Here is a 27,656-nt window from a genome sequence, read left to right on the forward strand (position 1 = left end):
AACGTATACAAGTAATATACAAAATTATGCTACAAATCTTTTAAATGCCATCGAAAATCATAAATATTTTGCATGAAATGATAAACCCAAACTGTTTTCTGCTTCTAAAATGACTGCAAGAGAATCAAATTTAGTTTTTCAGATTCCTCAGGCTGAGGTAATGCCCACTTCTTCTTTACATACTGAATGTCTATCTCTCCAGAATGGTTGGCCAGCACAATTCCTAACAATCCACCTGTTTTTTCTGGTTCTCCAAGCACAGCCATAGTAACAACACTGAAATCAAAAGAGGGGAAAAAGGTGTCATGGTTAATTGAGACAGAGTGTTTTAGCAAGTTACTTATATTTATCTAAATGATTCATGGTATCTTCTCATTATCATAGTGTAATGTTCCTCCCTATTTCAAGTCCCAGCATGTTATCTAGCCTTCCACCAGAAGCATTCACTTAATGTAAATGTGTAAGAGGAATTTTTTCCCCAGTTCACAGATTCAATCATCAGCTTCTAATCATAACAAAATTATTTCAAGCTTGCAAAAATGAACTGGATTCTTTTTGTGGGATTTTCTAAGCCATAGAGTGAAACTAAAAATACATTTACTCCTTCCTAAATTAGCAGCTCTTTGCTATAGCTAGAAAACAGTAAGGAAAACTTTTAGTTGGAAGGATATCCACCAAAATAACTGAAGCCTAAGGAAGAGAGATTCTCCCAGGAGCGTTCCCAGCAGGGAAGAATGAGAATCCTCAATAATGTAATTCAGAAAGGCTAATTGAACTCATCATGGATCAATTTGAGGATGCCTACATCTTTACACTCACTACAGGAATAGCACTGTGAGACTGCCCTAGTTCTAGTCTTGGTGAATGTATGCTAGCCAAAAATATTGTTTGCAACAATAAGCACAATATGCATCTTTACACTGAATAACATAATATATACAGGAATCTAAATATTTTCCAACATATCTTGTATATTTTGGGGCTGATCGTGATTCAGAAAATTATCCAAGTCCCGATTTCAGCAACATTTTCTTCCACATATAAACAGCAACTTTTCCACATACAAACAACTGCCCCAGTGATAACATTATCTCTGATTTTGATTGATTTATCCTAACATTACTTCTTTATTGGACTGTAAAAAAAATACGTAAATAAGTGTAGACTAAAATTACACTAGATGTAGTTTATCTTTCTAAACTTCAAGCTGTTTAAAAATATAATTAGAAAAGCAAGTTGTAATGAAGATGAATTGTTAAGCAAAGAAATGCCCACCCAAACTCCAAATGAAATGTAGATCATAAGAACATTAATGTTTTGGTAAAAGTAGAGTACTGTCATGTACTTACTTCTCTGATGGAATAGACTGCTTTGCCACAGGAAACAAATCATTTTCCAGAAGATCCCAGATGTAAATATTAGATAATGCATCGAGGACAAAAAACACAGAGGGTCTTGTTAAAGCCCACTGCAGTGCAATAATTGGCTGGCCATTTGTGCTGTCATTCCATTGCATGAGGGGATACTCTGAAGTCATTTGGTGTAATCTAATGCATCCATCTGAACAGCCAACCTATATCATTGCCAAAAAAAAAGAAAACAAGCAGGTTAAAAATCACATCAATTCTTGAAAATATGAGTCATAAAAATAAAATTAGCTATCTGAATTAAGTGGTACACATCTATCATATTTTACTGTAATGTTTCACTGTACAGACTATCCAGATTTTAACTTTTAATGTGACCTTGAGTTCAAAAGTAGTAAGCCTGCACTGAGTATACTAGAGTAATCGTATCTGTTGATCTTGGGATGAAGCTCCAATTTCCCATTTAAAAAAGTTATTGAACTATCAATTTCACTAATACTATGATCAGCACAACGTGACAGTAGTCTGACCCAGGGTGAGGTCACTGATTCCAGACATTTTGTTTCACTGTGGCTTTCATCACATTAGGAAGACTCCAGGATTTTCAAATCACAATGACGTTTAAGGATGACTTTGCCATTTGTACTCACAGTCAATAGGATTCTTCAAATTGAAACTAAAGATCAGTATCACTCCATATATATACACTTGTGAAAAAGGAAAAAATTTCCACAGTGTTACATGAAAGTTCTGAGACACACAGTGACACAAGATATGTACACTTTAGCCAAACACATTCATTTTATACCTCAAGCAATTCCAATGAAGTCATGTAAATCATAGCATATTTAGCAGTATGCATTATTTAAGAGAGGATCAAATACAAGTATACGCAGGGATAAGTAGATAGAAAATCCTACTGGAGCTAGGGTCAATTTACACTGAATAAACTATTGCAAGGGAGATGAGTAAAATCCTGGTGTCAATAGGAGCTGAAGAGCCAGGTCTGAAGACACCTGACCACATGCAGGATGCATTCACTGCCAGGCATACCCTAAGAGAAAGGAGTTGTCAGCAGGCCAGCTGCAAAGCCACAAAGTGGAAAGTTTGGCAAGGAATGCCCACAAATGCTCCACAGACATTTCTTTCACAGGTGTCTTATTTCCAAAATTATTACGATACTGAAAGACGTACGCAGAGTGAGAAACAGCTTAGGCTTCACCACTGCAAAAGACCTGCTAGTAATGCTGAATTTCAGTAACATCAGGATAAGTTACAAAGCCAAACACATCCATGAGATTGACATTTGTTTCTGAGAGCCCCAGATGCTCCATCTTGTACAAAAGTAAAGTTACAACATCAAGGACACAATATTTGTTTGTCTCCCTTCTTTGCAGTTGGAATTAGCAAAGTAAATTAACTAGCCCATCTTGTTAAAACTGTCACATTGGAAAATTTCCCTTGATGTATAATTAAAAATAAACTTGTATTAAATAAAAATGTTTTCATACCAAAAACAGTGGCTTTCCAAAAGGGAAGAAATCAATTGCATTGATGCTTATTGATCTCATTTCACTCTCCTGGGATCTGAATAGCTTTGGAAGAACTTTTAATTCGTGTCTTGTGCCATGGCCTACCAGACCCTGCAAAAAGGAAACAAAACAAAAAATATTTGCATTATTAGTATTACAAAAAAAAGTTAGTAATTAGAAAAGTTTATATTTATATATTTACTTCACAGAAAAGCTATCTTTAAAGGTTCTCAATAGGTAGCAAAGGTAACCAGATTTTGAGAATATTCTCAAATTACAAATTTTATATACAGTCTCATGGTAAAAATCCAAGTAAACAGGTCCACATCCAAAACCAAAAATGGCAACAAAATGAATTTCAGTATGTTACTCACAATGTTTGTTCCAACAATGAAATGATTAGGATCAGAAGGCAGAAATTTAACAGTCAGCATTTGGGGCATCCTCAGGCGCACGTCCTTTGGGAAAAGGCTAGGGAAAACAGAAAGGTAACAGATAACAAGAATATGTTAGAAGTTTATAAAAGCTTATATAAAAGTCTTTGCCTAAAGCATGTAAATTACAGAAACTCTTGATCCAAAACATGCATGAATAGCTCCAAGAAATGTACACCTTAAAAATGTAAAAAATAATGAAGATATTGTTAAATATCCCTTAGCAACAGTCATTCAACAGAGCATAGGAAAAATGAGCTTTGTTTCTGAGAGCCCCAGGTGCTCCATCTTTACAAAAGTAACATGTAAAATCCAAATGCCCCCATTTTCTTACCTGCTATTCAATTCCATAGTTGAGCTATGTACTAACTTCACTTTCCCTCCAGGAATTAAGCCTAAAATTATAGAAATGAATTACTTAAACTGATTCATGCACTTTACATTAAGAAAGTGCATCAAATTAGAACTTAAGCTATTAAATAACATTACACCTTATAATAAAATTGTTCATGTAGATACGGTTTTTAACATGTTAATGTGTAAGAACATTACATCATTTACAATAATTTGTTTCTGAATTACAATCTAAAGACTTCTAATCTTTGGCTTGGATCCCTAACAACTAATTATAGTAATGAGGCAGTAAGAGTGGTCACATGAAGTTATCCCACATTATTTGTTAGTGATTACTAAAATTCTTCAAACTTAAGAAATTTTTGCAAACAAAAAGAAAATGAATGCCATTAGAAGTTGCATACAGCACATCACCATAGCTTTAAAATGTAACTTTCTACAGACAGAAATACCCAGTGTTAGCAACTTAACTCAGCCAGGTAAGCACAGGAAATTATAAGAAAACCTGATCAGTAACTCTAGATAGCAAGGCCTTATTGTTTAGATACGCATAAAAAATGGACCAGAATTTTAATCACAGCCTTTTTCAGCCAGGTAAATGTGCAAGTCTACATTTTCTCCAAGATCAAAATGAAGTGTTTTCTTTATATGTTAACTCAGTAAGGACTTTCTCCTCTTGGTTTTCTTTTACAGGTCCTATCTTCTCACACTGAATTAAATACCTTACTGGAAAAAGAACTTTCACCATATTTTTGAAATGGAGATACAGGTAACAACAAAAGCTGAATAACAAATTTGGTTGAAACTAAAGAAAGGAAGACTAAGAATGACACAAAATCTCATATTTCTTCATGAAAAACTGCTGGGGACACACAAATACTCTTTGATGTTATAAGAAATGTTCTTGTCTGTGGTGGCAATCACCAGTATGGAATTAGCAGAAGAGATTCAGACAGTAGTGAAGGTAAGGCTCGTGATACCTAACATACAACCCAAAACAGCAAAGGTATGTCCTATTCAGAATGCATCTTTTTGTCAACAGTGCTGCTTTCTCCTAGATTATTTGCTGTCACCACATACCATTCTTCCTCCTCAGTAACTTCACAATCTCAAAAGCCATGTACTGTTTCTCTAATATATAGTACTTACCTAAATCAGTTTGTGAACCAGCTAAATCCACTTTCTGCAATTCTACAACTACCTGAAAAGTCAATATTCAACGTTAAAAAAATAAATATTTACCAGACCTTATTTAATGGTTGTAATGATGTATGACATGCCCATCTAAACCTTCCTTTATAGTCAAGTCTAACCTTACCATAATTGCAGGTAGACTGTCTACTCCCTGTCATGCTTGCAAAGCCAAAAACAGTTTCACATGCCTACAAGAAATTCCCTAAGGGAAGGCAGAAAATGGAAAATCTCTTCCTATACTTACTTGGAATGGTAGCTAGCACCATATTGCTTTAACCAGGAACAATAAAAACAGCAGAATAATCTTATCCACATATTTTCATGTTTTGCCTCTTGAACATTTATTTCATATAAATTACAAACATGATTTCTACCATAGATTCAGTACAGTCTCTGAAACCACTGTGATTTGAAAAAAAATAAAGTAGGTGTACGAATTAAGGCCAAGGTCCGTTATTCAACTAATAGAAATAATTGAACATATTCCTGTGAAGTAGAACTATAGATTGAATTTTGTGAATTCATGTACCTGTTACTAGTTTTGCTTAGCATTAGGGAGTCAGGTCAAACATTCTGAGGAGAATTCCAACAGAATGGCTAGCACTGCTGTATTCTGCAGAGAGGTAATTCTCATCAGAAATGCAACATTTGTGCTACTGTTTATTATTATTCCAAGGTGATCATCTACTTTTTCATATACATATTACTCACCCACATATTGAGGATTCCATTTTCATCCATTGAAGCTATCTGAAATGGAGGGCCTGACATTTCTATGGAAGAACAGTAACAATTCATATCCACACAATCACCTTCATCCTAAATGATATCAAAGGATTTTAAACACTTCCTGGATTAATGCATTCTCTGAAACATTTGTATTCCTGCAGTGGAATTAATAATGTCTCCTCTATCACACTGCCTGAAAACTGGGGACATGAGGATCAAAGTTTTTTTTTTATGAAAGCTGGTCATTTAGGCAAAAGGCACAGGAAGAAGCACCAATTACAGTCACACATTTTAAGAGCTTTCAGATATGAACAAGTTGCTCTAATGATACAGATAGGAATTTCTGGACATCGTAGAAGGATTAAAACTTCACTAAAGGCAGCTTTTGAATGATAACATTTGTCATGGTTGAAGAAAATATTGTCTTGAAAATAGACATCATTAACAGAAAGCACTCTCACCTGATGTGAAGCTGCACTGAATGAACACAAGTCAAAACAGAAAATAAATGCTAATGTTGTACGTAATTGATACTGAAAAGAACTTAGAAGGCAGAAGGCAATTAAAAAAACCCTGGAATTTAGATAGGATATATTTATTTTACTGGATACCTAAAGACTCAGATGTATTGATTCATTGCAGACCAGTTTACATACCCTCCTGATGAGAGAGGCTCGGAAGCCCATAATTCTGATCAGCATAGAGAGGAGTTGAGACAGGTTCCACTGCTAGTATAGGAGAGGTGTGGTTTACTGAATTCAGAACACCATCTATAAATAAGAATAATTTGATATACTACTTTCAGTAAAAACAACAAAACCATAACTTTTTAGCTTATAGCAGAAAGATGATTACAAAGATATGTACAAGTAACAAACTTCACAGTGAGTTACTTTAAAAGTCTTTAGAATTTACTTTTATAAAGTAAAAATACAATCTTGTAAACTTTTCTAAATTAACAAAACACTGCTAGATAAATCAATGTTTAATCATTTGCTTTCACTTTTCATTTTACAAATTACTGCTGCAGCATTTATGTTTCTTTATCATACATTTAATTAAAATCTTCCATTTCAGAGCTACCACGAAGAGAACTATGTTAATTTCAACCTCCATAAGCAACAGAGGAAAACATAAATCACTACTCACAAAATAGGAATGACAAAACTGAAGGAAAATGGTTTTTCCAAAGCATTATTTGACAGTTCACCATAAAAAATAGGTATTTACCATTTAGTAACAGTTTAAAATAAATGTAGATTAGAGCTACTTCAATATGTACACTCTGTCAGATACTCTTCATTTCTGGATTTGCACTGGACACCGAACTTAATACCATTTTAGGTAAAAGGCATAAAGCTTTCTAAGAACATGCATTAATATCTGCTTACTTATGTAAGCAACAACATGAGACCATATACACACATTTGACCACTAACCCACTGTGTGAGTCCAAATCATTCACTTCCATCAGATTCATAAATTGTGAGGGTCTCATACACCAATTCAAATGCAGAGTTAGTTACTTAGGATTGGGTCTACAAGTATGTCATTCATGTGCCATAATATAACTTCCATAGCTTCTGAATTTGTCACCTAAGGATTCTAAAGAATCAGACATTACATTATTTAATCATACACTAAGGCATCATAGATGTAGAATAAAGGAAAAATACAATGACAAGAAAATGTAAAAGGATGAAAGATCACCCACAAGCACTTCTGGAAAGGAAATTTTCTCCTGGCTTTCCAATATGTGAATAACACTAATTTAAGTCATTCTGAACAATGGAACAAATAGCTACAATGTTCTTTTTTGTTGCTGCACTTCTCCAGTAGGAACTTCAAAGGATCAACACTAGAGATTTTACTGGACAATAGAAAAATGTATGGTCAGGTTTTGGACAATATGCAACAAATACCAAAGAACTATTGAGACCTAAAGTTCAGCCACAACTTAAGAATCCTTCAACAAAAGACAAAAAGTAGCTGACTATGGAAGGCAGAGTTCAGCTTACTCCATTACATAAATCACCTCTGGCACTCAGCCTTCATACACTACTTGCAAGCCCTCAAAATTATAATATATCCTGAACAAACACTAATATAAAAAAGAGTAATACTGAAAATAAGAGAAATTCATAGTTTATACAGGGCTGCAATTACTGATTAATTGCCAACACAAAGCACAATCCTGTCTCAAAATTTAGAATACCTACACAGAATTAAAATGCTATAAAGTTACACAAGAGTAATTTTTAGAATTGCATAAGGATGAGATTCAAACTGAAGACGAAGACACTTCTGACAGTACCTACATATAAAATGGCTACAGAAGTTAACTAAATCTAATCAGTTCAATTTATCCAGCTTTTTATACAAAGATGGTTAAGATGAAGTGAATAGCTTCCGACATCCTATAGAGTAGCACTACATTTATTCTAACAGTTTATGGATCTATACAATTTGAAGCACGTCACACAAAACCTCCCAGAGATAAAGGTGACAATTTGCACAGACTGCAAATTGTAAAATGTTTGAAAAAACGGTGCACTTTATTGTCTTAAAATTACTTATTAATTTTTTTTAAATCCCTATTAATACATAAGATCAGATGTAAAGAAAAATGTAGATTGTAGGTACCATGACAATAATGGGTTCAGCTGATGATTTCAGATGCAGTAGTTCCATAGACTGTTTTTCTACTTCAGTATTACAGAGATCCTTAGATTCCATATCCAGTTCATCTCTCTATTCTCATTGTTTTAATTGGTTTACATTTCTTTATAGTAATTAATATATATATTTTAGACTAAATATAACCTCTGCAGTGGCTAAACAAGACTACTGAGAAACAGCAAAATTTGTAATAGAATTGTTGCACTGCTCACAAAGTGTCTAATTGGAATACAGATATACTAACCAGTAGAAAATGTTGGAACTCTAAATGTCCAGTCAGTCCCACTGAATGTGACATGAGGGTGCATTCTTGCATCTTCTCGAAGATCCCACACCAACAATGAACCATCCACTGTTCCAGCAAAAACTAACGTTGTTTTACTGGGACTAAAGCAGCAACATAAGACCTGGTAGAGTAGGAAAAACATACATTGTTAATATCATGGAAAAGGTCAATGACTTGTTAAGCCTGAAATATGTTCTTCTTGGGCATGTGTATTTCAGAGAAGACAAATGAAATGTGTGTGCTGCAGAATGATAATTTATTTAAAAGGAAAGTTGGGCACAAAGCTATTAGTAGGCCCTCACTTGTCAAGACAATTGTGTAATCAGTATCCCCCACCACAAAGCTGAAGGAAATCATTCAACTGTATCACACAGACAAGAAAAGAGATGTCCTGACAACATCTGATCCAGCTGTTCTACTTGTGTTCACCTCTAAACCAATAAATGGAGCCAACATTACAAAAACAACAACAAAACAGATCATCACTAAATTCTAGTATTACATGGAATACTGTTTGCTTGCTAGGCTTGAATGCATTTTTTTTAGAAGATGGTGTAGCTTGCAACCAGACAAAACAAAAAACAAAACAAAAAACCCCCCCCTGCAACACAGACAATACAATAATAGTGTCATTTATTCAATGGACAACTACACAGTGCTATTAAAATATACCTCTGAGTCACATATTAAAACTTTCTGAGGACTTGAGGGCTGCCAGATGTTCCAAACACATATGATGCTCTTCCTGTTCAACAAAGCAACACCTGCTTTTTCAGGTAATCCATGAACAGAAAGTAGTGCCTGCCTCTGAACTTGAGAGACATACAGAGAGGATATTTTCCGGTCTAGAACATTAAAAAAAAAAAAGTCAAGAAAGAAAAAAAAAATTCACTGCAGATGAAAAATCATTCTTAGCTGCCATAGCAACAGCTTAAGAAGTGAACATAACTATGAAGAATATTTCTGTTAACAATGGATTGCTTTTGATGCTAATCAAGAAAAGAGGAGGGTCTGCAGAAGGAATTCAAGAGAAGAAAGTAGAAAGCAAAAAGGAATAATTCAGGAAATTGATAGAATGATTACTGTGGGCATAAGCAGGTCAGTAAAAGAGTCTGACCTGATGTCAGTATATACATTGAAAATTAAGCTGAGTCTCAAACAGGAAACAGCACAGGTCAGGCTTCTTGTTCATCTCACATTTTTGGGTTATAATAGGTCTTCCTCACACAATTCTAGATGTTTTATTTTTCATTTCTCCTTTCATTTGAACTTTCACAGTTTACGTGAGGAAGAGGTAGCTGCACTTCAAATACATCAGGCTATATTTTCCCCATTCAGTGATTTTGCTTTATTTATTTCTTTGGTCCTACTTGCAGTCTAAAGAGCCTACATGAAGTAACGCACTGTGAGATGGTTCCTCAGCAACAGATGCAAGAAGATACCATGACATCATGCTAATCAGTGGCTATGCTTTTGGTTCCATAGCAGCTAGGATGTAACCCACCATTCTGTACTGAGTTACAGCAAGATTGGAACAATTAAACAACAGTAAGCATCACATCACCTATATCCTGATATGTGCTGTTTGTACCTCAGTTACAATAAACAGCATGGTATTCTACAGAAGGAAGAGTTCAAACTGTATATTAAGAAGCGGAGAATAAAGTTCCCTTACCATGGAGGAATGGTTGGTTAGTATTTAACTGGAAACAGCTATCACTAATAGACAGACTGGTCTGTTGAGATCTTAGTTTCCATCTGGGTTGTGCTGCAGCTTGATCTTCCTCTAGCAAAACAGCAATCACCTTTCAAACATAATTACGTTTATAGAAATAAGAAGGTCATCTTATCTTTCAGTTTTAATATCACAGCTTTAAAAAGCTAATGAATTTAATTAACATAAGAGTTGGTAAAGGTTTATTTTATACTTTTGCAAATAGAGCTTAGCACAGCTCTGGTTCCATGCCTTTACAGAGAGATTAATCTCACTGATAGTATTATTTTGGTAAATTATTTAGATTAGACAAAACAAGCACTGCGAGCCATCTGCCACACGTATATTTGTGCACACAACTCATAAAGGATATTAAGTATGTAAGCATACCTGGCCTGCTGATCGAAGGAAATTTGCGAGTCTTTGTGAATCAATGTTGGGTGTTCGAGCTCCATTTGCTGACATCTCCTGGCTGTTTATGGGACCTAGGAAAAAAAACCAACCCAACTAAACAACAAAAAGAAACCTGAAACTTGATTCAAAGGGAAATCAACTGAAAAACCTCTAAGAACAACATAAGTTTTAAACAAGAGGAGAGTGGCAAGAATCAACGTCTCTTAAGCAACAACTGTAGTACTGAGTAACATGTTCTGCTGGGGAATCATATCCCCTGCCAGCAATCCAGGAGGAAGAAACTATTTCTGCCATGTATTCTCCACTCTCTCCATCAGGGACCCCAGAGTGCCTACAATAGGTTGCTATCAACACATTACAAGTTCTGACATTAGGAGGATTCAATAAAGATTACATGCATATATCTATAATTGAATAACATTCAAACATTATTTACCTCCAGATACAAGGGCACCTTCTGCTGGATGCTGTGTCCATTTCTCCAATGTCTCAATCTCTTCAGTTTGAATGTCTCTGTCAAGATTGTCCTCATTACACTGAACATAGGCCTAAAGTTTAAAGACAAAGTGAGACGGGTAACACAGCTAAGAATGACTGTCATTACATAACTGAATAGAAATATTCATTTTTAAATTGATGTGCTTGATCTCTTCAGTTCCTGTATCCTGTATCAACACAGACAGTGTAACTATACAATGCATAAACCTCTGAATGTATTCTGCCCAAGGCTACCTGACCTACTGAAAGAATATAATACACTTCGTATTATGTACAAAGACTAAACCCAGAATACCTGGGACAGGGAGCCAAAAGCATACAGAAAGTCCTTTATAAAACAGGGAAGGAAGAAAGTTCTCTTCTAATGCAGAGAGGAAATGGCCTATTTGGCCCAAAAGCTTTAATATGATTGCTTTGTGGTAACAAAAGACTAGACATGAAAAGTAGCTCATTAATAAATTCCCTTATTAGCTTTAATAACTTTGTTTTGCAAGGGAAACTATTTTCCAAAACAAGAAAAGTCATTTTCAGGATTTAAATATTACCTTTGTTACTCACCTGCTTAGTGTTCATTTTACCATAGTTCCTAATATACATGTCATATTCATTCACAGGAGGCAAATCCAATAAAGAAAAACTAACTGAGAAGTCCAGATCAATTAGTGGGAGAAGCTCTGCACTCCGTTTTCTTTAGAATACATTTCAAAAGAGAAACACAAAGTTAAGACCAAGTATACTGCATTCTACAAGAAAAATAACTTGATTTTCTGCAGTAACATCTGTTTAAGGATTCATTGATCTGTGTGAAATCCTACTGCTTCACTTGTGTAGATATGCAGATAATGAAAAATCAATCTTTGCCACAATGTACACAACAATCTATCCATTTTAATGCCATAAAACTGCTAAGACATTACATGATTTCATAAGTTGACTGCATGAATTACATACAGGTGTTATTTACAAGTCAATTCCACATTCACACTACAGTACAGATTTCTTGACAATGGGAAAATTTTTGTTGCCTTTTCCCTTTTTCACTTTCAGATTTCGTTAATATACTTAGTGTAAATTCAACTCCTACAATTATGGGCCTGTAACAATTACATATGTCCAAGTAGTGTTTCAGATGTATATTTTAGTTGTAATTTGTTCTCAGTAAGATAGTCTTTTAAAAAATAAAGACTAGAGTAACATAAGATGGAATTGCTCTTCCAGTGTCTTCTGTTGGATTTTTCTTTATGCATATGGGGAATTTTCACATTTCCCTTTTGCTGCTAAATTATATCTACTGCATCTTCTTATCCACACTGTTTTTATTTCTACTTCCAAATGCATCACCTCTTCAGAAACATTGTGGGAACAGATTGCTGAGATATAACTCAAACTCATGAAAATTGCTTCCTTGTTAGAAATCTTAAATGACACATTCAGAAAATTCTTACATTAAATGAACTAGCCTCAACATGATACATACAAGTCCAAAGTTCTGCAGCTCATATATGCGATGCTGTCAGCCTACTTATTGGTAGTAATGTATTATCACAGTACTAAATTTCAGAAACCCTTTCTGCTTCCAAGAACATTTTAGTTATCTTCACAGGTTATATACATTTGAAGCATGTAAGGAGTTATATGCATAGCTATTTATATAGGTTCTATAGAGCAGTGCTACATACATTTGTATGAAAGGCATCTGAATCAGGCAATGATGGGTGGATCCACCTTACTGAACTTCAGATGTCTGAAGTTATTTATCTAAACTGCTTGCTCATATTCCCTCCATAAACAGGAGAGTGACATATACTTCAGAAGACAATTCTTCAGACAGAGGCATACCTGAATTGAATCTCTCTCCACTGCATACCGAGAAAATCTAGTCAGTGAACTCACATGAAATATGAGCATATAATTTTAAGCAAGCTTAGACTCTAAAATTTTCCTTCTGCAACAATTAGCCACTGATGAGCAGCCTCAAAGCAAGAGAATCTAGTATTAAAAATAAAACTGAATGTTCTTAGGTTTATGTATCCAGTTGATTTAACAGCAAATCAGATACCCAGCACTTCAGATAAATCAGGAGCTTGTGGCTAGCTCCACAAGAAATAAGCATTGCTGTGTTGTTTTTTTCAGTGTAGTCTCAGAAGTCTCAAATCTAGACCATTTTAAAATCAGTAATAACACATTTACACCAACTGACGTTATCCCAAAAAGGGATATGCTATTTTGGCAACAGTATGTACCATATAGCATCTTCAATATTTTGAGAAATTACAGTTCTGCAGAGCCCTAAGGCTTGCTGTTTTGTACTGCAAGTCAGTACCTAATTAAGTGAATGAAGAATTATAGAGAGAAATGATAATGCTGGCAACTCATTCTGTAATAAAATGCCACACAAACTGATATAAAGATAAATATCCTTTGTAAAATGACACACAGCAAAGCCTACTTAAGAAATAATTACTTTTAGGTTACAAAACTATATATGACTCTAAACTCCACAAGTTTCTAAACTTCAAATATTTCAAATATGAAAAAAGAAAAGACACCTTACAAGATGAGTTGAGATTTTATGCGGATTATTTAGAACACACTTACTTCTGCTTACTAGCCACACTTCGACTGCTTTGTCTTTGATTTGCTGTTTCAAAATCCATGAATATTCCACAAAATGAGTTTCTGCCAGGAAGGTATTGCCTTTCTGTGATATTATAAAATGTTGTTAGTCTCAGAACTCATAATTCACCTGGCACTAAAACATAAAGCAGAAAGTATAAAAAGAGACAGATTTGTTACCTCAAAGCTACTAAAAAGGTATTAGATGGCACACTGTACAACCTCTAGAACAACAGTGATATGATAAGCATTTTAACGTCAGTAACAGGCCAGCCTTTTCCCCTTGTTATGGCCCTTTTAGAGCCAATCAATACAAATGAACAATGTAATTTTCACTTCAGAAGACTGATGCAGAAAGTGCCTCTTCCTTTCTTCTCTCATTAGCTGGTCCCCTCTTACCCTGCATACAGTAAAACAACCTAAGACAAATTTTAAGTCATACTAAATTCATACACAATATACCAGGTGCATGCTATACCTCTGAATAGGAATGCATCTCTACAGCAACCACAAGACCTCATCAACAGAAGCATAACTGATGCTGATGGATGAATAACCTAAACATTGAGTACTGCTCTTTTCAAGCAACAATTAATGAAGTCATGTATCAATTAAGATCAGTATTTGATGTCATCCTGATTTTTGCTCTCTTCTCTGGCCAGGTGGAAGCCAAGTGAGCTAAATACTTAACTTCCAGACAGGACTCATAATGCTTCACTTCCTCAGAGGAAGAATGCATTTATTATGCAGTGTGAAAGCGCTTTTAAACTTCTAAAATTTTTTACTGGAATAAATAACCACTTTAACAAAAACAGAATTTTGGAACTTTGTCCAAAAACAAACAAACAACAACAAAAAAAGAATAGTGTAATTTACAAGAATGCAATAAATACTATTCAGAAGTTGTACTGTCTTTCTAAACATTACATATTAGAATTCCACACTGTTCAATAGATCCAGAGCTTCAGTAGATTTTATCATTTTTCTATTAATATGGAATTGATAAGAATTACATTAATTTACTGCAAGAAGAAATCCATATTGTGATATAGTGTTTCTGATTTGCAATGAAAACTTAACTGAAAATCTATCAATACCACAAAGACTCAGAGGAACACCACGCTATTCTTCTGTGACTATGTTAGTTCTGCCTTAAGCTCTAATAACTAGAGTAAAAATCTAAGATTCTTTTCTACAATATTATACTGTCATTCATGCACGTAAAGAGTGTAAAGGGAAACCACAGGTGTAGCTCGCTAAATAAAAAGATCTGGGACTCAGAGGTGACAGATCAACTAAATGTAAAATTGCAACTTAAAAGTGATATAAAACTACACAGGTAAGCAGAATATGCATTTTTCACTCATTCTAAAATAAAGCAGTGACTTCAATCTTGCTTAAAAGAAGGCTGATTAATGTCCCAGAAGACCCAAACTGTTCCAGCACATTTCAAAATCCAGACCTCCTCATCCTTCCCTTACCCAAAATAAGACATATTAAATGTTAGTCTGTACGTTTTTATACTTCACATTTCCAACGATTAGTAACTCCTCTGAATCATTCTTTAACAATATGAAAAGTTACAGCACGTACCCACAAAACTAAGTGACTCATCTCAAAGAGCAGATTTCTGCCTTTTGACAGACTTCTGGAAGAAGTGGCCAGTTTACTCATAAGTTATATGGGTTACTCATGCATTTAATCTAAGACTGGCCCCTAGTCACATACCCATGACTGGTTCCGGCTCTTCAGTTTTGATTTTCTGTGGCAGTGAAGTACAGATTCTATCATTTTCTGCATTAATGGCTCTTTGAATTTCTTCAATTTCTGATGTTTTGGAAAAACGAATCTCCCTTAGTTTGTCTTCTGTATCTCCTTCTTCACTTTTTTCTTCATCATAATCATCAAAATCATCTTCATAATCCTTTAGAAGTAACAGTACTTTCAATAACTAATTGACAAGTACACCTGTAAACCAAGATCTTCTTAACAAATTAGGAAATGCATTCCTAATAATAATAAAATTCTCCTTCGTATGGCTACAAACCCTCTGACTGAATGGAACTTAAAAATAACTACTTTATACAAAAACAACGTGTACTGGTAGTGTTGGTATTTTAATCAAGGGAAGGAAGTCGACAAGTGTTGTTTATCAGTGCCCCAAATAAGATTTTTTTTTCCTTTATTTTTTTCATATCCTAAAGTAGGGGCCATTTGTTTAGGCAAAATACGTATTCTTTAAAGAATACAGTGGTGTTCACAGTTTTAAATGCTTCATACCTAGTTTTTTACTTTCTAGTTAAATTCAGTGCCTTCAATGGCACTCTCAGATTTTCCTAAGGTCCATATAATCCGTTTTCAAATCCTTTTACAGCATTTTTCACAGAAACCTATTTAAATAATTGAAAGCCAGCCAGCCAGAAAAAGCATCTTATGAAGACCTCAAGGAAAGAGAAAGTTGGTTCTCAATCACCAATGGTATCTAAGTAAATACAATGTAAAGAGTTTCAACATAACATTTTAGTTACATATTCAGTTAGCCAAGTTAATGTCTCCAAAAATTGAAAGTAAAAGGTTACCCAAAAAGTCAAAATCATTCCACATTCTGTAGTTTCCATTTCTGTTAATAAAGCAAAGCAACATTTTGACACTTGGGAATTCTTTCAAAAGGACAAATGTATGTTTTTACTTACCTCAAAATCATCTTCATAATTTGCTGAAAAGTTATCCAGTTCTCTATCTGAATTATAGATGTTTGTACCTTTAACTTCCTAAACAAAAAACAATAAACTGTTATATAGTACTGCCAAAATCACATTTTATCTCTCAAATAGTACAGAGTTCCTCTCATGTTGGCTTAACAACAAAATAAAACTGTTTTACGTTCTAGGAAACTATATAAAAATATCTCTAAATTATACTGGAAGTCTCTATTAGTTGATAAAATAACACAGATGTAGAAATCAAGAAATGAGATACACGTATATATAATGTATTGTCTCATTGCATATTATTAACTTTGATAACATTCAATTTTCTGCTATACTTACATACAATAACATCTACGGTATCCTGGAAATAATTTCAGAGAAGCTGTCTTTAACTTACTGAACTTGCTTAAAGTAACTTTAACATGGTAATAACCCTAACATAATAAAAAAGAAAACAAAAGCTTAACCAACACACATCAATGCATCCAATCTTTAGTCATCTTTTTCCTTCAACAGATTCTAAGTAATTGATTAAATTACCTACATGCATGAGATAGCAACAGACTTCAAAACAAATAAATGAGAGGTTTTATGAAAACTGTTCAGCACAACAGCAGCACCTGTTATTTATTCATTTAAAACCAAACGATAGCAGTTAGTTGTCAAACACCACATTAGATACATATTTGATCCTCTCGTGACTGTTCAAGAGCTTCTTGTCTCAGGGAACAGTCTTCAGTCTAGGAATCTATCACATACACCCTCTCTCCACCCAGACCAGGGGTTGGAAACTCACGAAATACATTTCAGCTATTTGTCGAGCACAGCCCCTGCAATCTCACTCTATCAACTGCAACTGTAGCATGGATCAGTAGCTATTTTTCAAAGAATGCAGTACTTCCCCCTCCAAAGTATTAAAGACATTATAAAAGCATAGACAGCATATATTGAGACTTCTTTTTTTCAGAGTTATCAAACTGGAAGAACTAGAACTAGAGTACTTCAGTCTTTCTGGTTGCCACTTCCAGCCATTTCTCAGATCAGCCTTGGGATCAGCAACTGATTATATCAGTTAGGCTGTCCATTTGGAACAAACTGGACAAAACTGGGCAAAATTTCCCCATGGAATTTGACTTAACTACCCCTGTTGAGTCAGCTCCTAAGTAAGGATCTCATCCTCCTAGGTTGCTTTCTACTGCCAATGAAAACTAAGAAATTAATGCAGAAGACCAAACCTAGAATAACTAAACTGTTTACTTTTCTCCACATATTACAGGGGTAATTGTCCTCACCACAAACAACTCATACCTCAAAGTAAGCTAAATCTGGGCCCTAATGGTTAGTGCAATGCCAGCTGCAACCTGGAACCTCAGCTGCAACCTGGAACCTCAGCTGCTGGAAACAAAGGAGGAAGAGAATGGTTTGAATATATTAGTTGATCCAGTATGACTCTCCCACCAGAGAAAAGAACTGAGCTTAATTAAAAAAAAAAAAAGGCTGGAGAGCTTTTTTCAGGATCAGATAAATATTTGTCCCACACAGTATTGTGCAAAGCACTGATGAAAATTCACGTTCAGTACTGAGTTCAGCCCTGGCCACTCATACTCAAGAAAAACGAGTGCAAATTGAAACCATGAGACAGCTGCTAGGATGATGGGAGTTTGGATTGTAAAGGTCATCAAAGGAAAGTTTAAGAACAGAGATGTTTCCTCTCCTTCTTCATTAGAAGAAAATCCTAAAGAACTATTTAAGCTAAACTTCTGTCCTAAAGCAAGAATAAGAGAAATGTACAGGAAATTAGAACAAGAATAATGGATTACAGAGATCTTAGAACAGTCTTGAAATAGATGAATTTGTGGCATGAAAAGTCAGGTTTTAATAGAAATTATAACATTTTTGAGAGATACACATCTGAAGTATATATGAAAGATAAATGGCTGCCCACAACAAGAGACTACAAAAAAGCATGTCTTCACTACCACATTTTCTCACATCAGAACCCTAATAATATAAAAAAAATAAAATAAAAAACACACCAAAAGAGAGTTTGGTTTTGGAAGATGGTTACAAATAGTTCAAAATATCATAAAATATTTTACAGCTTTTTCTGATAAAATTACACTATATCTGCACAGACAGCTCCAAATAAACCCAAGCAGCTTGTATACTACACTTGCTGAAAACCCAGGCCTGTCTGCACCTGTTCATTTAAAAATAAATAAATGAATGAATGAACACCCTGCCTGATTACAAAAATGCTCTCTTATTTCTTGTGGCAACTGGTATAAGTAACAGAAATTACATCGCTAGGCTGCGTTTTATTTGGCTCACACTACATTTTATTTGCTTGTGTCAGCTGTTTACAGAAAGAGTAACTATATGTAAGAGAAACAATCTAGTAACCTGTAGTATAGGTCTGAGGTCTTCCCACTAACTGAGAATTCCTTTTTCAAGTACTGAATACTGATACAGTTTAACATACGGCTAACTTAGCTGCTTGGCAAATTTATGCAGAATAAATCCACTTTTTAATGCTATTTCCAAAAAGAGTTTAATAGATATTTGAAGATCAATGAATATACATAAATTTGATCTTAGAATGGTAAAATGGCATTCTACTGAAATACATACTGTAACTGCTATTAATCCAAAGAAAAACACAATATTCTAAGATAGAAAAAACAAGTATTTTTACCTCTTGACTTGTGTCTCTTTTCTCTTTTTCACTGATTTTTCCCTTATCTTTTGCAGTCCTATGGAAAAATGAAATGACAATTTTAAAAGTTAACTCAGAAGAGCACTGGTTTTTTTTTTGTTGTTTGTTTGTAAAAATAATAGGTTTCTTCCTGCATACAAAAAAATACCACCCTGAAACTTTCCAATGAACAGGAATATTTCTACAAATACTTTTATAGGTTTCTTTTTTATATAAAGGAATAATTAAATCACAAAGTGATTAGTCAGCCAAGAATTGCAAAAAAAAAAAAAAATTGTCCAGATGTAACATCTGTAATTACATCAATGCAAAAGAAAAACTGAAGAGGAAAAAAAATATGAAACCCATACATATTTATTTTGTTAACAGCTGCAGTCAATTGGACATCAAGATAATATTGGTAACACATGCTAACCTACGTAAGTCATAGTCTGATATTGAAAGCTGGTGTTTCATTCTGAGAATTTCATTGGATTATTTCAGAAACTGAAGTATCAGACTTCAAGATTGTTCCAAATTCTTCTTAAGAAGGAAGAAAGTGCTCATATATACTGGTGGCTGAACTGACAAACATGGAAAAGCAACAATTAAAAAGCAGTAGGGTTTGTCATAAACCTTACATTTGTCCACATGACTGTGCAGTGAACTTTAGGTGGTAAAACAACAGCATTTTTGTCTCCTGAGCTAAGTGCCTAGATTAATATGTCTGTAGTTTGCAAGCATAGCAAAATTTCTCCCACTACCCTGGTGCAGAAAAAAGAACAAATAGAATATAAATATACACTTTTTTAAAATATATCATACTGGAGGCAAGACACTAGATAATATGAGAGCAAGAATTCATGCTTAATAAACATTAACATTATATACATTAGTGGTGACTGCATCTAAGTAGATGTCATACAGTATGCATTCATTTCAGATCTCTGAATTTACCTTACATGCTCACGGCTCCTTTCTTCTCCTCGATTCCCTTCCTCTGTTTTGTGTTCACTGTTCTGTAAAAGAAATCCCAATGTTCAAGTGTCAGAAATGTTAGAAGGAAATATGTAAACATACCTATATTAGTAGTACTAATTTTTTTACAGAAAAACAGGTTTACAATACATTAATTGCAATGACACACTGGAGGACATTGGTCATTGCTTGCAAGAAGTTCTGCGTATTAACTATTTTCAGAATACTCTCCTCTCTACAGCTACGTTAAGGAAAGAAAAATATATGTTACACACATAACACAAGCTCTCCCTGAAAATAATAAATACTTGGGAGAGCAAAGGAGAAGGGACCTTGAGCCTTCTCCTTTGTTTAACACAACCCCTATAATACTTCATGAGAATAAATTCTACCTTATTTAAAGGCTACCTTAAAATGATTACACTAGTTAACAACTGTTTCCCAGTACATGACTTGACTTTTCAAGTCTACGCTTTGAAGGTATGTCTAATACTCCCATGCCAAATAATGAATTAGATATCCATGCTCCCTTTATAAGAAGCATCCTCAACAAAAAGTACTGTTCATTTTTTCTATAGAGGCATTCACTACATTTTAATGCATCTCCAGCCTGCTCTTGACTTTTGAATGCCACAGTAATCAAGATTTTTACAAAAAAAATACACTTCTGACATATACACAAGTTTCCAGTTTAAATTTCATGGGTAGAATCAGCTCTGGGTTTGAACACTTAAATGCAGATGAAGTATTTTAATCTATCACCTGAGCCTCCAATTTCAGAAAATGCTGACTTACAATCCTACTATTTTGATTGTTCACCTTATCAGTAATTATATATAAACAATGAAAGTAAGTGATAAGGCAATGCTTTTAAGTGTAAATAACACTAACCCTAAGATCAAGCTTCTTCTCTTCATTTTCTCCACTTCTTGCTCTCTTACTATCTTTTGCTGGTTGTCCTCTGTCTCCATGGGAAGTCTTCTCTTTAGATCTCTTTGACTTATGTCTTTCTTCCTCTTCTTTTTTGTAAGATCTATGACTTCTCTCTTTTGTAGGTCTGTCTTTTCCTGGCCTAATGGAATGTTCCTTTTTTTCCCTGGATCTTCTTTTTAATTCTTTATCCAATTCTTTATCTTTCTGTAACTTGTATCCATGTTCTCTTTCTCCAACTTTGTCTGCTAAAAATGTGTCAATGCTGGCTTTTGTATTACTATCCTGCAACAAGAAAAACATCATTGAAGAGCTATAAAGTTCTACAAGAACTGCTTTATCTTATGAATACACTGTTTAAATGGATAAAAATAGATTAGAAATGGATTTTTTTCATAGGTAATCATGTAGAAGCAAGTTTTGAATTATTTCAATACTTCAGATTCTGATATTTCTTCAGGGACAATTTACTGCAATCTCTTTTGATTACATATTCTTCACATGCAAATTTAATTATTTAATTACTAGGTCACCTACCATAAAAAAGATGTATACCTACCAATATCCTTGCAACAGTGTATAAATAGCAGATGAGAAAATTTGATGAAGTTGTACAAAAATAAAGATTTACAACCCAAAATTCTGTTTGTTTTTTTAAAGCACATTCTCTTCTTAAAGAGAATGGCTCAGACATATTTTGCATGCTTGTGAGAACCTTGCTTTATATGCAGCTCTTGAATTTATTGGGGATCTGATCTGGTTTCTTCATTATTTTACAATCTTATTTCATCACAAAACACTGCATATTTCTTTCCCTTACCTTCTTCCCTGTATGTCTTCTTTCTTGCCCTTCAACTCCTGTTTTCTCCTCTTCTAGAAAATATGTAAAAAATATGCACATTTTATTATATTCAAACTTTGCACGTAAACAGCTGTAGAAAACATTACTTCATTGACAGTGACTTTCTAAGTCATATTAACTGTAAACTAAACTAAGACTCAGTTGATACTCTCCCTACTTTCCTGATCAATCTCTCCATTCTCAAAAGCCTTCTGTAATGGTAAAAGTAACTACATATGCTAGTGAAGACTCTTTGGGATTCAAATGCATCATGCAGTAGAGAACAAGTGGGCAGGAAGTTATTACCATTCCAGTCAAGTCAGCTGACCAATAAAAACAGAGTAATTCTCTCCTCAAAAGAAGGGAAACCAGCATAAAAAAAAAAGGCAAAATAAAACCAAATTGACACAGGATTCTGTACATATTTCATGAGGTACTCAAACCTGCTTGTCTTCATCCTCTCTGTATTTCTACCTAGATAGCAAATATTTCAAAGTAAAACACAACACAAAGCAACTTACCCAAACGATGCCAGCTTTTTTCTCTTCTTCTGTGATGTCCTTTATCTCTGCCTTCGAATGACTGCAGATTATTTTGCATATCTGACTGCTTTATCTCATTTGTTCTATGCATTTTATCACGTTCTCTATTGCTCTCCCTGTCTTTATGTCTCAGTACACTGTATATTTCCTTCTCTAAACCTGACTCTTGAAGCTTATCTTGATATCTCTCTCTGTCTCGTTCTCTGTGGTGTTCTTTTCCCAGTTCTCTCATTTTATCCCTGTCTCTTTCAACAGATTTCAATCTCTCTCTCATTCTTTCCTTGCTCTTCCCTCTGTCTTTGAGTTCATCTTTATGAATGCCTGTGTCGTGAACAACCTTCTCTTTCTGCAGTTTCTTTTCTCTGTGCTTTTTCTCTTCATTTTGATACTCTGGTTGTGATGCCTAATGTACCAAAAAAAAAATCTATTAGAAAGAACATATAGGTGAGACTTATAAGACGTAATTCCAGTGTATGCGAAAAGATTTTGGTAAAAAAAAAAAACAACAAAAAACAGTAGAACTGTGCATTCTGTTTAGAGTTAGGACAAAAAAAATCTGAGTGTCTTAAACCATTTAGCTCATGTAGACAGAAACTGTGCCACCTTGTAAAATATATATCAGAAATAAAGAGCAATGATGGATAACTGGGCATCCTGCAACTGCCATCAGAATACAAGAAAACATTTTGCTTGAAGAGAAAGCAGAACACAACATAAAAAGTGAAAGAAAATTTTTGGCATAGATCCCATGAGGATGCTACTATCCCTTGTATCTTTCCAACATTGTAAGAGGTTATATTTGAACATTTCTGAAGCATGTACCAAAACTCCCACTGGTTCCACTACATCCAAGATTTTGGCTATTTATTTAATGCAGAACTACCGGAACTTCATCAGATTACAGTCAATGAGAGAAGTGAATTAAACTTTATCCATCTGTTTCACAGTAATGAAAGCCCAATCACACTACTTCTGGTGGAATCAAAACATTTCAATCCAAATTTGTTTGTTTTACTTTACATGGAAGTAGAGGAAATATTACTGAATATCTAGAAAGAACAAAGTACTTATACTACAGCACTGGCACTGAACTAATGGGGAGCTTTGAAATACAATTGGCGGAAACTTAGGGAACATACAAACAAGTAGCATATCTACTGATTATCAAAGAACTAATGAGGATCTGCACAAGACATAGAAAAAAGGACGAGCATTGGAAAACAGCTTTTTAAAAAAATGTATGTGAATGGTGTCACTGATCAGAGCATGAATGCCTATTTGGCCAATGGATAAAGTAATTAACCAGCTTAAATGCACACAACTAACATAACAGATAATGACAGCAATTACAATATAAAATATAGATGTAGGAAACTGTATATATATGTATATATAAAGCAGAACTGTAATTTGTATTTGGGTGGTTGGCAAATCAGACCCCATTGTGTTATGCAATTCCCATACCCATACCCATTTTTCCATTTCCTTAATTAAGAAAACTGAGCAATAATATTATATGACTTGCATAGCTGGAAATGGTTGAATGGGGCAGACACTGGACATTGTTGGACTAGACAGATTCCAGAATAGTCCACTGTGGAAGGGAAGCTGACAGCTACGCATTAATGATCTGTACTGTTCATATTCAACAAAGCAATTTTAAAGCATACCAGAAAAGCCTTGTGGAGCTAAAGATCCTGCAACATAGAATTCCAAGTAGAAGAAGCAGTCAATACCTCTCAGTTTTACTGTCAATAAATGCCATTTCTACTAGGTAACTTAATATCAAAATTCAGAGAAAAGAAATTACCCTAAGATGTTTCCTAAGTTCTTCTGATTTCCAAGTATCTTCTTTGGTTCTTCTCTAGAACAGAAAACACAGCAATACAGTAATCAATTTCAGTGAGAAATAAATCAATAAAAAATAATAGCTTTTCAAGGATCAAAATATACCTGGCAAATACTGCCAAATTTTGCATGTAAAAATTAATTTGATTTAGTCTTAGTGCTAAGGTAGTTACTTATCAGGTACTTGCAGTGTGTCTGATTTGACTAGACTTGAAAGAGGCTTAAAGCTCAGACTTCCACTGGGTTAACCAGCTGTTTCCATAAAGCCTCATGGGCACTGCCTATGGTGACTGACAGTAGGGCCCTTTAAGGAAGCTCAAAATTCTTTGTTTTTTCAATGATAGCCATTCAACAGCATTACAGACCAAGTGGGTATAGACAGTTGGGTCACACACCTTCGGGAAGTAATGAAGGTTATTAGGTTTGACCTCCTGATTCATCAGTTCTACCTTCAAAGTCCAGCTCAGAGACTTAGTTTTTAGTATCTCCAAGGTTGGAGACCGCATAGAGAACACAGTTCCCAGGTTTGAGCACTCGCATGTGAAAATGTTTGCTTTATATCAAGTCATAATTTCCTTTGCTGGTATTCAGGACTGTGTCAATGGTTTACAGGCTGGTTCAGCTCAGTTCTGTGACAATTGGTGTGGGGGAACCACATACCCACACCCCAGGAAAGGGGAAGGGGAAAAGGGAGATGGGCCTAAAAACAAAACAGTGGCAACAATCTGAGCAGGAAAGCTAATTTACTAAATAAGATATCAGAAAGCAAAATAACACAATATAATATAGTTGGAATTGAAGCTAATAAATCAAATAAAATGAGCAAGAGAGAGTGTCCGATAAACTGAAGGCCTTATGCTAAACGCTGAAGGCGAGACAACAGTGAGCACCCACTGCTGGGTCAATCCCAAAGGAAAGACAGACAGCCCTATGACTATATTTTTTATCTTGCCCTCTGAGTGGAAACACATAAAAATGGAAAGCATCACAGTCCTCTGGGGAACGTAGTTCTTCTCTTCTGAGACAGGTATACCCAAACTATTGATGATTCATGGAGCTGGAGCATTAACTCTTAATGCACAACACGATGTTATGATGTGGAATACCAATACCAAAAATCATAAAACCATGACAGACTGTTGTCTTCTGTTGTCTCACTGATCACTTCAGTGAAGACTTCAGCTCCATTTTTTCCGTAACCACTGCAGATAACTGAGGACAGTAGCAGACCATCTCTCTTTTTTATTTTCCTCTGGCCTCTGCTATCCCTAGCTGCTTCCCATTCACATGACATGCTCCAAACCCCAGCCACTTCAGTGCCCTCCTCCCCTCTCCAACACAAGTTGCCTACTTGAGAGCCCTCGAAGAGAGAAAGAACTAAGGCCGTTCCTACACTGGATTATACGGAACGAGGATTACTCTATTAAGGATTTCCTCACGAGCACAGCATCGCCGTGCTCACAAAACCGGAGCGCCCCAGGGCGAGCAGAAGGAACGCGGCTATCAGCGCCGAGACCCGGCCGGGTACGCGGGGCCGGGGTAGGCCGGGCAGAGGAACCGCGCCGCTACCCCGCGGGGCCCGTAGGAAGGATCCCCCAGATCCCGCAGCCCAACCCCTCACCTTATCGCCCTCCATGGCGGGGTGTCCCCCACTACCGCCTCCGGGAGGACCGCGTCCGGCCCTGCCTAGCAACGGGCGGCGGGCGAGGGCACGCCTCGGGAGCGCCGCGCGGGGTTGTGGGAACGGGGAATGGGAGCGGGAAGAGGCGGAACTGCCGGCGCTGGGTTTCCTCGGGCGATCGGGGGAGTTAAAACGCTGCGTCGTGCGTAAAATACGCGCATAAAAACGCTGGTAACGCTCTGTCAGCATCAGTTTCTCCTCTGGGCGCCTCACCGCGCTGCTAGAGAAGAATTTCCCCGACGTCTTATCTAAATCTCCTCTTTTAGAACTTAAGACCTACACTGCGTCCACTAAATATGAGTATCTATGGATACTTAACTATTTATAAACGTTCATATGAATAATTTAGTCTTTGGCCAAGCAATAATGATTTATAAGCATTTTATATCTTCTTCCCTGAACAAGTAGAAGTGCATTTACAAGCCAACTAGAATTAATTCAGAAAGCTTTTTAGCCATGGTGGGGTTGGTGTTACAAGGACACAGCACTAGGCATTTGCTCAGTAAAGGATACTCTGCAGAGATGATGTCCTCCATATAAAGCATGAAGGACAAAAACTACCTTCAAGTAGTCTACTTGAACTTTAATAACAATATAGAAATTATAGCAATACCAAAGATAAGACAGAACAAAATATTTCAACTTGTGGATGTAGCATCTACTTCTTTAGAATGTGCGCGCATATCAGTTACCAAAATCCAACAGTTTTTGCTACCAATAGCTTTTTATTCTCGCTAACCAAGTCTACCAGTCAAGCAGCTTTATGACAGGAGAAAAATCACAGATGTGGGAAGGCATCGCTAGAGGGTTTGTACAGACCTCAAAATTCAAAGCCAGTGATCAAACTGAAGCTTAACTGCTGTATGAGAACACAAATTGGAGTATCACCTGCAGAATAACAGAACTAAAATTTGTGCATGTTTCATGTTTCCACCCTTTATCAAAATAAACTGCAGTTTCTCACCAATCTAATGGGAAAAAAAATGTCAGTAGTCTCCTGTTTTTATAAAGATCAATGTTAGTCACGCGCACCCTGACACCATGATGTAAAGTGTGTATTTTATTATAAAAGGAAAAAAGAAAGATCATAGATTGTGTATTAAGGAAGAGACTTGTGACTTGCTCTCATGATTAATTTGCTAGAATCCAGTCTTTGTAGCTCTTTTGTTTCAATTTTTTTTTAACTAATCTCTGCTGAAGATGCAAAGAAATCTTACATGCTAATAATAAGCATATAGGTGCATACATTTCCTCTTACAAAGTGTTCCCAATTCTTATGGTAGTCATACTTCCAGGTTTTTGAACAGATAACAGTGAAAATGTGGATCCTTGAAGTGAGCTGCATCTTTAGTTTTAAATTTAAAAGAGTCCTGCTGGGGGAGATAAAGTGATCAAGGTAAGAACAATACATTATAGTGGAAAGCATGTATAAATACCGTGCAATAGCATCAGCAATAATAAATAATAATTTATACTAGATGATCTGAAGCAGCTTGAGACAGCTGGATGAAATCAAACACAGAAGTACACATCAATAAAAATATTTTTTCCATGATATTTCCAAACCTTTAACATAAATGGTCCCATCTGTGTAAACGTAATCATGTAAAAAT

General features: G+C 35.3%; 1 protein-coding gene across 2 annotated transcripts; it reads right to left on the reverse strand.

The window, feature by feature from the left end:
- On the reverse strand, positions 1 to 26,097 carry DYNC2I1 (dynein 2 intermediate chain 1). Of its 2 annotated transcripts, XM_065731526.1 has the most exons (24): positions 25,984 to 26,097; positions 24,325 to 24,378; positions 22,494 to 22,917; positions 21,952 to 22,004; positions 21,093 to 21,416; positions 20,181 to 20,242; positions 19,224 to 19,281; positions 16,511 to 16,588; positions 15,546 to 15,741; positions 13,800 to 13,902; positions 11,760 to 11,889; positions 11,140 to 11,251; positions 10,680 to 10,774; positions 10,251 to 10,380; positions 9,248 to 9,420; positions 8,534 to 8,696; positions 6,267 to 6,380; positions 5,593 to 5,654; positions 4,837 to 4,888; positions 3,668 to 3,728; positions 3,274 to 3,370; positions 2,879 to 3,010; positions 1,350 to 1,573; positions 1 to 276 (listed from the first exon to the last, which is right to left on the reverse strand). In XM_065731526.1, the coding sequence occupies exons 1-24, from the start codon at positions 25,996 to 25,998 to the stop codon at positions 105 to 107; spliced, it is 3,084 nt and encodes a 1,027-aa protein (XP_065587598.1). In that variant the 5' UTR covers positions 25,999 to 26,097; the 3' UTR covers positions 1 to 104. The 2 variants fall into 2 exon arrangements, with proteins under 2 accessions (XP_065587598.1, XP_065587600.1); XM_065731528.1 differs by lacking the exons at positions 15,546 to 15,741; positions 16,511 to 16,588; positions 19,224 to 19,281; ... (4 more) ...; positions 24,325 to 24,378; positions 25,984 to 26,097 and adding an exon at positions 15,411 to 15,464.
- Between the last annotated feature and the right edge of the window lie 1,559 nt (positions 26,098 to 27,656).

Source organism: Cyrtonyx montezumae, unplaced genomic scaffold, assembly GCF_038088225.1.
Source record: "Cyrtonyx montezumae isolate F1298 unplaced genomic scaffold, pur_monq_1.0 scaffold_14, whole genome shotgun sequence".
In the NCBI taxonomy this organism is placed as follows: domain Eukaryota; kingdom Metazoa; phylum Chordata; class Aves; order Galliformes; family Odontophoridae; genus Cyrtonyx; species Cyrtonyx montezumae.

What these genes read in the sequence shown, in the direction of transcription:
- DYNC2I1 (XM_065731526.1), bottom strand. An exon ending in AAAAAGCTGGCATCGTTTGG is followed by an intron (nt 22,005 to 22,493) that starts GTAAGTTGCTTT and finishes CATATTTTCTAG; the next exon opens with AAGAGGAGAAAACAGGAGTT. An exon ending in TCCTTCGATCAGCAGGCCAG is followed by an intron (nt 10,381 to 10,679) that starts GTATGCTTACAT and finishes TATGTTTGAAAG; the next exon opens with GTGATTGCTGTTTTGCTAGA.